The sequence below is a fragment of the Acartia tonsa genome, chromosome 2 (genome assembly GCF_053477335.1).
Source record: "Acartia tonsa isolate MP-2025a chromosome 2, ASM5347733v1, whole genome shotgun sequence".
In the NCBI taxonomy this organism is placed as follows: Eukaryota; Metazoa; Arthropoda; class Copepoda; order Calanoida; family Acartiidae; genus Acartia; species Acartia tonsa.
In genome coordinates, this window is record NC_137261.1 from 32,964,199 (window position 1) to 32,976,309 (window position 12,111).

The 12,111-nt window shown below is 33.8% G+C and overlaps 1 protein-coding gene and 1 non-coding gene across 3 annotated transcripts in view; both read right to left on the reverse strand.

The window, feature by feature from the left end:
- Positions 1–12,111, reverse strand: part of LOC145311436 (uncharacterized) — a 40,222-nt gene that overhangs the window by 26,363 nt on the left and 1,748 nt on the right. For both annotated transcript variants that reach the window (XM_080150550.1, XM_080150548.1), the window contains exons 4-7: positions 10,332–10,372; positions 10,024–10,120; positions 9,589–9,639; positions 9,301–9,356 (exon numbers count right to left, since the gene is read on the reverse strand). In XM_080150550.1, coding sequence (XP_080006676.1) covers positions 9,301–9,356; positions 9,589–9,639; positions 10,024–10,120; positions 10,332–10,372 — 245 coding nt within the window. The remainder of the gene's footprint in view (positions 1–9,300; positions 9,357–9,588; positions 9,640–10,023; positions 10,121–10,331; positions 10,373–12,111) is intronic.
- On the reverse strand, positions 7,531–7,602 carry TRNAT-UGU (transfer RNA threonine (anticodon UGU)). The gene has a single exon. It is a non-coding gene; the product is annotated as a tRNA-Thr (tRNA).

Below are 12,111 nucleotides of genomic sequence, written 5' to 3' on the forward strand. Positions count from 1 at the left end.
ACTATATCCCATCCACTCCTCTCCTACTGAATAAACAAACTTACCAATATGAGTACCATATGAGAAAGATGAAATTTTCATATAAAATAACATTATCTAAAAAATTTTACTGTATATATAAATGATTATAATTTCTGCTTGTGGACAGTTCTTTTTTTAACTTAACAGACCATTGTCTGCAATTATTGGATTTTTTGTTTACAAATAAAGCACAATATTTCTCGATGGTGAAATACAAATTTTGCCCCCCAACGACAGTTGAAAAAGGCAATTTAATAAAGGTTGCGTTATTTTGCCCCCCAAATCAGTTTTCGAATAAATTTGCTTGTTGGTTATATCTTATTCCTGATAACATACAAACGTATAGACTATTCATATAGAGTAGCTACGTTACTAAAAAAAAGTAGCGCACAGACAAACATATATTTCCAGACATAAGTTGACAAAAGTACAATTGCAGTTCAAAACAAAACAGGGATCAAAACTTTCAAAATGACGCATTCATTTTATTGTTTTTCAAAATAGTAATTTAGTTAATTGTTGTTTGAATTGATAATTTTATAAGATCATGAACTCAATGATTATGATTTATCATATTTTACTGGTAATTAGAATTAAATAAGATAACTAATTACCTATTTTTCTTAAAAGACCTTAGAAATTTGAATGCTAGACTTTATAGACGATTTCTGCCAAAACTTACTTGGCTTTACATTATGAAAAATGGTGATAATTTTATATAGATGAGCTTCTTATGGATTTCTTTTTTGTTTCCTTTTACAGAGATTTTATCTAAAATTAGGATTTGTAGTTTAACTTAATTTTTACTTTTATTGATTTTGTCAACTTTTTATAAAATTTTGAAAAATGAAATTTAAAGACAAACAAAAAAACTTTTTGTTTACATAGGACAATTTATTGCAAATTATTCATTTTTTCTGCAAATTATTATTTTTATTTTTTTCTGCAATTTGTGTGTCCTTCAGTTTTGCATTATATAAAGTGGACAATGAATAGCAGACGTCTTAATAAAACTGTAGAAATGACAAATAAAGCTGTCTTTAATAGTAGATTCAAGCATCACTAAAAAATGTTAATACAAAAAAAAACGCAAAAATAGAATATAAAATGCAAAAATAATTTATATAAAAAATCTAAAATATTTTATAAATTCCTTACTGTCATAACCATTATATGATTTAGAATATTTCTTGAACATCCCTTTTCTAGTGATAAATATTACATATAAAAAAAAGTTACAACAGCTTATGAATTAAGCAATTCTCCCTAATTTTAACATTACATTTTAGCTTCTAAAATAGCAATGGTTTAAGTGAGGATAGACTAACAGTCGCGAGAATATTTGTTTCTACAGTTTTCAAAACAATTATTTTCAAGTTTTTTACTCGGATCTGAGATTACTTTATAAGAATTAAGTTGCACTTTGTTTACAATTATTTATGCAAGTTAAGCTTGGTAATCACAGTTTATATTTTCTAGTATACACTATACACTACAAAGTTTATATTCGGGATTTTAGGAAACTTTTCAACTTATAATTTTACAATCTACAGAATAGAATCTTGTTTATCATCATTTGGATGTACAATACATAAACTTATCGTCCATTGTCTTATCCCTAAGATCCATTGGTGTTCATTTTTAATCCTCCTTTCTTACAGCTTACTTAATAGACTTTACAGTTAATGAAAAAAGATTGTCTACATTATATTTATGACTATTATTTTAGAGTACAATTGTTTGCTGTAGCAGAAAAAAGTAAAAATCGCTGTGTGTTGACCAAGTTAGCAAAACCATGATTTTAAGCCATTTAGTTTTGAAAGTAAATATTCTTCAAGTTGGCTAGGTCCAAGGTCTAACATCAACACAACAAATTTAGGGATATCTCATCGGAAAATATTTTTTGTTCCAGAAGCATCACCATTAGTTTTCTGTTATTTTATTGAGTTTTATAAATAAAATCAGTTTGCTTGTATTTTTGCTATTTTTTGAGGTGATGATTTTCTATAATTGGAGTTTGTTAGTAACAATGGTCTTTAAGAATAGAAACTTCCTATTAATTCAACAAGATGTAATGGAGTAGGCTACCACCGGCAAAACAGGCGGTATCCTGGCAATAGATGATATAATATTGACATACCATCAAAAATTATTATATAACTTTTTTCATTTATTTATTTAATAAAAGTGCTTTATTGTTTGAGCTAGGCAACCCTGAAATAAGGACAAATCCGTCTTTCTCAAGATATAATATTTATTTGCTTTGCTTTTATAAATTTAAATTTTATAAATAGTTTTGATTTGTTATTTATTACTTGTTGAAATGCTATTTCAGACTCAGACAAGAGAGTGTGCTATCACTTACGTATATTGTAGTATACTCAAATGTTTTATATTTGAAAAAGACGCAGAATGCATTAATGACGAAATTCGGTAAGGAAGGGCGGCAGTTAGTGCTGTTGTAATAATTTTACAGATTTTTCATAATATAATTTTGTGGAAGTGATTGGACACCAGACAAGGAGGCGTGTTGTTGGTATTCTTTTATATCTGGAACAATATAAATTGCATTTTGAAATAGGATCAATAGCCACTGCGGCTACCTACAATAGTCAATTGGGCCATTCTTAAATATAAGCTTCAGTGGCCTTTTTTTATCTTCTAGATCATTGTCTGCAAAAGGTGGGTGTAGGAGGGTGCCAACCCCTCTCTCCTCCCCCCCCCCCACAAATCAAGAAATACTTTTTAAACTTTAACCCCCGCAAGGTTTTACACCACTATCGGAAACTTTTTTACTGCCTATGAATAGTTGGTTAAAACTAGAAGTGTACAGACTTTGTAACCAATAATATTAATCATCTTACATTGTCTTCGATGACTTAAAGTCCCTGACTTAATTTGTACTGAATATATTTTTTACTGAATCAACTACAAATAACAAATGTTGTTATAAAAACAAATTATTCGGATCAAATTTGGAAGAGCATGCCAAAATTTCAACAAGTTTAGAAAAACATAACAATTTGACATCGATTAACTTTTATATTCTACCAGAAATTGTTGAATATTATAAGTACAGTAACAATTATATCCTGAGACAAGTGATATGTTGATATAATACTAGCATCTAAAGATTAACTGGGAATATTTGATGAGTTTGCATTGTATTGCAATACTATTGGGAATATTTTTTTCTCAAAACTGTCCAAGGTTCTGTCAAAATTGTCTATACAGAAAATAGGACAGGGACAGATATTCACAGAATAAACAAGGATGACAACATCATAAAGTAGAAGAAAACAGAAAATATAAAACCATTTAGTGAAATATCTTTTAAAGTTGAGCAATCGAAATGACAAAGGTATCGTATTTTTTCCACATATATCAAATGTCCCCAATAGAATCATTAATAAACAGACAGACAACTGACGACTGAGTTTTAAAGTAGCTTCTAAACTATTAGAAATAAGTTGATTAGATTGGGTTGGTTATATTACGCCCAGCGAGAGCAAAACAAATTTAATAAGGGGGATGGGGTGGGAGTTAAAATCAATAATCCTCATATTATTGTACAATATAGGCTGTGATTATTACCTACACCAATTATGATTTAATCCCTAACTAACATTAAAAGATAGATTGGTATATAAATTTAAATCCAGGTGTAAGAAAAATTTAACCTAATTTAAACTTATGTTTGGCTAGCAATAAAGCTATCACTTCGTGTAATTCACCCAGGGTTCGGAAGCCGCGCTATCAGCCGCGCGGCTGCGGCTGCGGCTGAATCCTAATTTGCGGCTGTGGCTGCGGCTGCGGCTGCTTAAAGTTATGGAAGTGGCTGAGGCTGAAAGTGGCTGAGGCTTAGTGCGGCTGAGAGTGGCTGCGGCTGAATGCGGCTGAGGCTTAATGAGAATTGGGGTGGCTGAGGCTTACAGTGGCTGAATTGGAATTTTGTGGCTGAGGCTTCGAGCGGTTGAGGCTTACAGTGGCTGAGGGTGGCTGAGGCTTACAGTGGCTGAAGGATTTGTGGCTGAGGCTGCGGCTTACTGAAAGCCGCGCGGCTCATAGCGGCTGCGGCTTACAGTGGCTGATTGGAAAATTAAGCCGCGCGGCTGAGTGAGGCTGAGGCTGAGAGTGGCTGATAACATAATTAAGCCTCGCGGCTGATTCTGAGGCTGCGGCTTACTGAAAGCCGTGCGGCTGAGGCTGTGGCTGAATTAAATTCAGCCGCGCAGCTGAATGCGGCTGCGGCTGAATACAATATTAAGCCTTGCGGCTGATCTTATGGCTGATTATAAAATAAGCTTTGCAGCTGAGGCTTCGGCTAAATTGGATTTTTTAAATGCATTCTAGTACATTTTTTGGAGAGTTGAGGGTGGTTAGGGGTTGTGAGAATAAGAGTGGAGGGAAGAGGGGGGAGGACAGCAGGATTTTTTCAAATGTTTGATTCAGAATTAGTACCCAAATTTTATACTGGTACCCAAAGTTTTATACTGGTACCCAGAGTTTATTCTGGTACCCAAAGTTTTATTCTAGTACCCAAAGTTTTATACTGGTACCCAAAGTTTTATTCTAGTACCCAAAGTTTTATACTGGTACTCAAAGTTTTATTCTAGTACCCAAAGTTTTATACTGGTACTCAAAGTTTTATACTGGTACCCAAAGTTTTAGTCTGGTACCCAAAGTTTTATTCTAGTACCCAAAGTTTTATACTGGTACTCAAAGTTTTATACTGGTACCCAAAGTTTTAGTCTGGTACCCAAAGTTTTATAATGGTACCCAAAGTTTTAGACTAGAACCCAAAGTTTTATACTGGTACCCAAATTTTACTGGTAACCAAAGTTTTATACTGGTACCCAAAATTTTATACTGGTACCCAAAGTTTTATTCTGGTACCCAAAGTTTTATACTGGTACCCAAAGTTTTATACTGGTACCCAAAATTTTATACTGGTACCCAAAGTTTTATACTGGTACCCAAAGTTTTATACTAGTACCCAAAATTATATACTAGTACTCAAATTTTATTCTGGTATCCAAAGTTTTATTCTAGTACCCAAAGTTTTATACTAGTACTCAAAGTTTTATACTGGTACCCAAAGTTTTTATACAGGTACCCAAAGTTTTAGACTAGTACTCAAATTTTATACTGGTACCCAAAGTTTTATACTGGTACCCAAAGTTTTAAACTGGTACCCAAAGTTTTATACTGGTACTAAAAATGTATACTGGTACCCAAAGTTTTTTACTGGTACCCAAAGTTTTATACTAGAACCCAAAGTTTTATACTGGTACCCAAAGTTTTATACTGGTACCAAAAGTTTTATACTGGTACTAAAAATTTATACTGGTACCCAAAGTTTTTTACTGGTACCCAAAGTTTTATACAGGTACCCAAATTTTATACTGGTACCCAAAGTTTTATACTGGTACCCAAAGTTTTATACTGGTACCCAAAGTTTTATACTGGTACCCAAAGTTTTATACAGTTACCCAAATTTTATACTGGTACCCAAATTTTATACTGGTACCCAAAGTTTTATACTGGTACCCAAAGTTTTATACTGGTACCCAAAGTTTTATACTGGTACCCAAAATTTTATACTAATACCTAAAATTTTGTTTTAATATTGGTACCCAAAGTTTTATACAAGTTTTTTAGCAGTAGGAATTTATTTCAACATCTTTAGTTATGATGCAGTACAAAGCCTATTAACTCCCAGACGACGAGCCGATGCGCTACATGTTGAGCCACGGTCGAGGGTTTCTATGACAATAACTCAAGGTCCAACAACCCTGGATAACTAAGGGGAATTATATCTTTCCTTTGCGCCTGTTCATGTTGCACACCAAGCACCTAGGAACCATTTAATGTCTTCAGTTATAACGCAGTGTCTGCGCGAGATTCGAACCTATTTCATCCCTGATGACAAGCAGATGCGCTACTTGTTGAACCTTGGGGAACCAATTCTTTCCTTTTCTGTATTAGTTTAAGTGACATCTATCCAGCAACCAACTTTTTTTATTGAACTACCTGCCTGAAAGTTTTATGGTAATGAGTTACGCCTGTTTATGAGCCAAGGAAATCCTCCTACTCTAACTTTACATGTTGCACACCTGCCATAGCAGCAGTAGGAACCATTTAATGTCTTCAGTTATAACGCAGTGTCTGGCCGAGATTCGAACCTATTACCTCCCTGATGACAAGCAGATGCGCTTCTTGTTGAACCTTGGATAATTAAGGGAACCAATTCTTTCCAATTTAAGTGACATCTATCCAGCAACCAACTACCTGCCAGAAAGTCATATGGTAATAAGTTACGCCTGTTTACGAGCCAAGGAAATCCTCATACTCTAACTTTACATGTTGCATACCTGGCATAGCTGCAGTAGGAACCATTTAACGTCTTCAGTTTTCACGCAGTGTCTGGCCAAGATTCGAACCTATTACCTCCATGATGACAAGCAGATGCGCTACATGTTGAGCCATGGTACGCAGGTTAAATTTGTCTTAAAAATAATCGTCTTTAAAATGCTTATCATATGTACACTTGCAATAAATGTATTAGTCATAAAAACTTACCTCTTATGAAAAATGTTTTTTTTACAAAAGTGCTTTTTATTACAATTATTCATGGGTATAATTTTTATGACTAACTTTTTATGTCACATAATCTTAATGACAATGTAATTATGAAGTTATTACAAAAAATACTAAACAATAGGTACTGGAAAAAGAAGAACTGAATTAAAATAATTTTTTGGGGGGTAGGGTGATTTTTATTGGGTGGGGAGGGCCAGGGCGAGTAAATCCCATTTTTAATTTTGGGGTGATGTTTAATTTTTTTTCTAAGGCAATTTTTTTCTGGTAGTGTGATGGTACCCTCCCCCAAAATAGTTGTAAACCTTCCCAGTACCTATAAGAAACTACCCTGAATAGGAGCACCATATCGGTTTAGTAGTTAGCGAGATCCTGTAGTACAAACATAAAGACAGACAAACAAATAGACATCATAATACTTAATGATCTAAAAATAAGACAAATTTTCATTTTGAAATATTGGAGCTCTGATAGCTTTTTGGTACGGTAACAGCTTTGAACCATCTATCATCCGGGTTCGAATCCCAGAAGAAAAAAAAATTTGGGGGGATGAAGGGTGACTTTTATTATTTTTTTATGGGAAAATAGGGGGGAGTTTGGTTGAGCACCCACCAGTTTTAATTTTAGTTTTTTAAAAAATTCAAAAACTTGGAAAAGGCAATTTAAAAAGTTTTCATTAGTTCAGTAGTTATCGAATTCTTAATCTACAGACAAAATAACTCTCCATACAAATCTTTTTTTTTGCATAACTTTTTCAGTGTCTCTCATCAACCACAACGTATTAAATACATTTAAAATTGAAGAAATATCTAAGTAGGAGAAGCTTAATTATATATAACAAGTATTGCGTACCTAAACGGAAAAATAATAGAGAAGCTACTATATAACTTGAGTATCACAAAAATTGATTGCCCCCTGTGAGGTTTGAACTCACGGTCCCTAGTTTACAAGACGAGTGCTCTACCATTGAGCTAAATAGGCCACTTGTACAAGAAAAAAAATTTAAGATAATACAAATTCATAGTAAATATTAAGTAAATTCTGAAAAATTTGTATCTTATAAAAACAATAAAATTAGGCAAACGTCAGTAGGGCAGTTACCCTATAAATAGTATTCAATAATATTCATAAGTATCAACGTTCAAAAACGTATTGCTCCTGGTGAAATTCGAACTTATAACCCCGGCATAACAGTGTAGAAGAACCGTGCGCTAACTGATTGCGCTACTGGAGCTCTTACATTACAGGTTCAAACTTTTTGTAGTTGTTCGAGATGGTAGTTTCTATGTTGTAATTTTAAAAAAAACTTAAGATAAAATTTTTATAAAAGAATATAAAAAAATTTAAAAGTATAACATTTAAAAAAATTATTTTTGGGCGATGGAAATGTCTGACCCCCACCCCAAAATTAGCTCAAAACCATCCAATGTCAATATATATATAACTAGCAGCTACGCCCCTAGAGGCCTCTAGGGGGCACTTGAGGAAGAGAGAGAGTCAAATTTAATAACCCAATTTCTTATTTTAAATTTTTAAAGAAAAGTAAACAAAAAATTTTTTTTGGGGGGGGGATTTTTTTTTTTAGGGGGGGGGGGCCTCCCCCCTCATTTTTAATTTAAGTTTAAAAAATTTAAAAAAATTTTTCTTTATTTGAGGGGGGGGGGATTTTTAATTTTTTGGGGGGGTTGGGGGTGTCCCACCCCCAAAAAAATAGTTATAAACCTTCCCAGGACCTATGAGAAGCTACCCTGTTAAGGAGAACCCGATCGATTCAGCGGTTAGAGAGATCCTTCGGTACAGACACACAGATACACAGACACATAGACATCCTGTTACTGTAGTAAAAGGATTCCTGAGAAGGACAACATTGTCAGTTCAGTGGTTGCTGAGATCTTAAGCTTCAGACAGACAAAATTAAATGAAAATTAAGCCCCGCGGCTGAATTGACGGCTGAGGCTTGTACTAATTTAGCACCTGCGGCTGCGGCTGGGGCTTACAATATCTCAGCCGCGCGGCTGTGTCAAAGCTGCGGCTGAATTTAAAAAATTAAGCTGCGGCTGAGGCTGCGGCTTACAAATATCAAGCCGCGCGGCTGCGGCTGCGGCATAATTATAACTTTGCAGCTGCGGCTGAGGCTTTCTTGAAGCCGCGCGGCTGAGTGCGGCTGCGGCTTCAAATTATTAACAGCCGCGCGGCTGAGTGTGGCTGAGGCTTCCCCAACTATAAGCCGCGCGGCTGATTGCGGCTGAGGCTTAGAGGGGCGTTGGCTGAATGAGGCTTAGTGCGGCTGAGGCTTAATGTGGCTGAATTGGAGTTTTGTGGCTGAGGCTTACAGTGGCTGAGGCTTACAGTGGCTGAATGCGGCTGAGGCTTACAGTGGCTTATGTTTTCTTTAAGCCGCGCGGCTGCGACTAAGGCTGAGGCTTATTGGGTGGCTGAGGAAGCCGCGCGGCTGATTTTGAGGCTTCTCGTAAGCCGCGCGGCTGATGGTGGCTGAGGCTGAGGCTGCGGCTGCGGCTTCCGAACCCTGAATTCACCAAATGCTTTAATTTCTACGGTTATATTCTTAATTGGACTATTTTTTAACAGCCCCATAAGTTTTTTAACTGGATTTATTTGTAACTGATCTTAATTTTTTTTTGTAATACACTTTACAAACGGAAGCATGGCAAAGCTAACCTTATCATAGATTCCAATGTTTGTTGAAGCTCGCCAAGATTCGAACCACTAGCTTCCTAAAACAAAAAGTATTGACAATCTGTCCTACTTTTCATTCCTGTGGCGACATATAAATGAGGGAGATGAGAGGAGAAGAGGAAAAGAAAACCCATAAAAACAAGATGTATAATACCTCATTTTTATGACGTCACAGAAATTAAAAGTAGGACAGATTGGGCTTCGTCAAAGTATTCATATCAGTTAAGATAAATATGTTTTTTTTTATTAAGTAAAACATTATAATTCTACCTGGAAGCTGGCAGAGGCCTCTCTTATCTGAGTTATCTGAGAATCATAGTCCTAGAAATAATAAAAATTCAACTTCAACTTCAAAATTTTAACTATGATTATTGATACTGAAAAAAACTTCAATTTACTACAAGCAGTGACTAGGGAATGTGATTCAAACAAAAAATTCTAAGTGAAAATTTCTTCACACCCCTCTTCCCTTATTTTTCCCTTCTTATCCACTTCTCTTCAGCTACACTAAAAAACAAGGTTTACGCCAACTTTACGCCTACAAAATATATAATTTTCGGCAATTTCAAATAGGATTAATTGGCTAAATGACAGCTCCAGTCAACAAGAAATATAAAATTAACATACCATACAAATTGTACTATTTAATTTCTTTGATTTTAATTAAAAAAATATATATTATTGTAGTTTTTTTCTTCAAATTACCTGTTTAACAGTATTTATGCTCTCAGTTAGAGTTTCATCAATTTTAGTCTCTAGACCATCAATCTTGGACTCCAGACCTGTCTTATTCTCTTCAGCTCCTGTGCATGGTAGATATACAATGGAAATTGTGTCAGATATTTACAAAAAAAAACATTTTTCTACATAATAATTTCTTTTAAATAAAAATCAATTGTAGGAATAGAAACTTGACGTCAATTAAAAAATTATTTTAAATCAATTTTTGTTTTTAAAAATTGAAATGAGAATAGTTTTATAAAAAAAGAATTGATACAATTTGTGTAATAATCCCTGTTGTTAGCTCCTTTATCTTGTTCTCCATTTCAGCAAACTAAATATAGAAAAATATGAAATAAAACTTTTTTTTTTACAAGAGGTGGATCTAAAGAGATAGGTTTATAATTATTACAATTATTATAAAGTAACAGGATGTCTATTTGTACTGAAGGATATCGCTAACCGCTGAACTTATATGATTTTCCTTTACAGGGTATCTTCTCATAATCCAAGGAAGGTTTATAACAATTTTGGGGGAGGGTACCACCATATTCCCAAGATAAATCACCCCAATAAAAATTATTCCACCTTTTCCCTTTTTTAAATTTTTCTTTATAAATTTAAATTTAAAAATGGGTAGTCGAAATTAACCCCCCCTCCCCCTTGTGTGCCACTAGAGCCCTCTAGTGGCGTAGCCGCTAGCAAAAATTATTTTATCATCCCAAATTTATGCGTGACGCAATACCATTGTCGGATATGTGGTTGGTTACAATCTCCTCAAAAATCTCGTTATTAGTATTACTCAATACCTTAAAATTGTATCTATTGCCACTATTTTATATGCACATAAACTAGAGGATTTCTTAAAACTTCTACACAAAGGTCGTGCTATCAAAGAGTTGTTTGCCTATAGGACGTTTGTGCACTTTATTAGCAAAGTTTAATTTGGACACACATCCAAATGATATCTATAATATATTCCATATCTTCTAGAGGCTCCACAGATAGGTACTAGCCTGGAATTTTATGAGTATGGTTTTTCATAAGATAGACCTACTTAAAGATTAATTTCAGTTTTGTTGGCCTCAAGGGCCAGATAGACCCGCCCAACAAAACGGGGAATATTTTTATAGTTCTTATTCTATTTTTTTGTGGAAAATCGAGTATAATACGATACGATACATTTTCATTTTGTAAGGCTAAGTACTGGTTTTACTCCAGTAGAACTGAATGCAATTCGGAGATTTTTTCTAACAATCCTGTTTAAATTTTTAGAATGCTTGTGACTGAATGAAATATGATTTGTTTGTCAAAAGTTATATTGATATATTTCATTCCTTAAAAACTTAAATTAACTTCAATTCAAGTTTTAAACTTTCAGTATGATCAGCCCTTTTGCACGTAAGGTGTGTTCCTTGAAGCTTAGTTTTTCTCGCTCTCTACTTCTTTGTATTTCATATATGTGTAGTAATTATGTACTTAGATTGTCAATATTCCATTAATAGCAATTAGTCGATGTAAATATTTTTAAGTTATTAAAAAATTGCTTTTATGAAAGTCATATAGTTGACATAACCTTAAAATCTCATTTGCATAACTGCAATGAGTAAGTAAGTTTATGTGTATTGTGTAACTTATTTTGTTTGTGTTTTTTGTACGTTATTCTGTGTACCAAAAAGTTTCTTTTTGTTCTGATTTTATTTATATACATATATTTTCAATCCTGTTTTCTATCATATCTAGTTGTTGATTAAAACGTCCTTGTTTTATTTCTATAAAAATTCCATTTTAATAATAGTTTGCAGAATTTCTCTTTCAATTGTAATCCTTTTTTGCAGATGAAAAGATTTCTTGAATTTCTGAACTTTTACATATAATTTTGTTTTTTAATAGTACGTTACTTGAGAAAATTATTTTAATGTTTTGTCGACTAATTTTTTAACTGAAAACACATTAATTTTCTAAACATAATTGGTAAATGTGACTCCAAGAATAGAGATAAATGGGTTATTACTCACCACCCCCCCCCCCCAAAAAACAGATTTTTGGGTGCACATTAGATTACCCACCCAT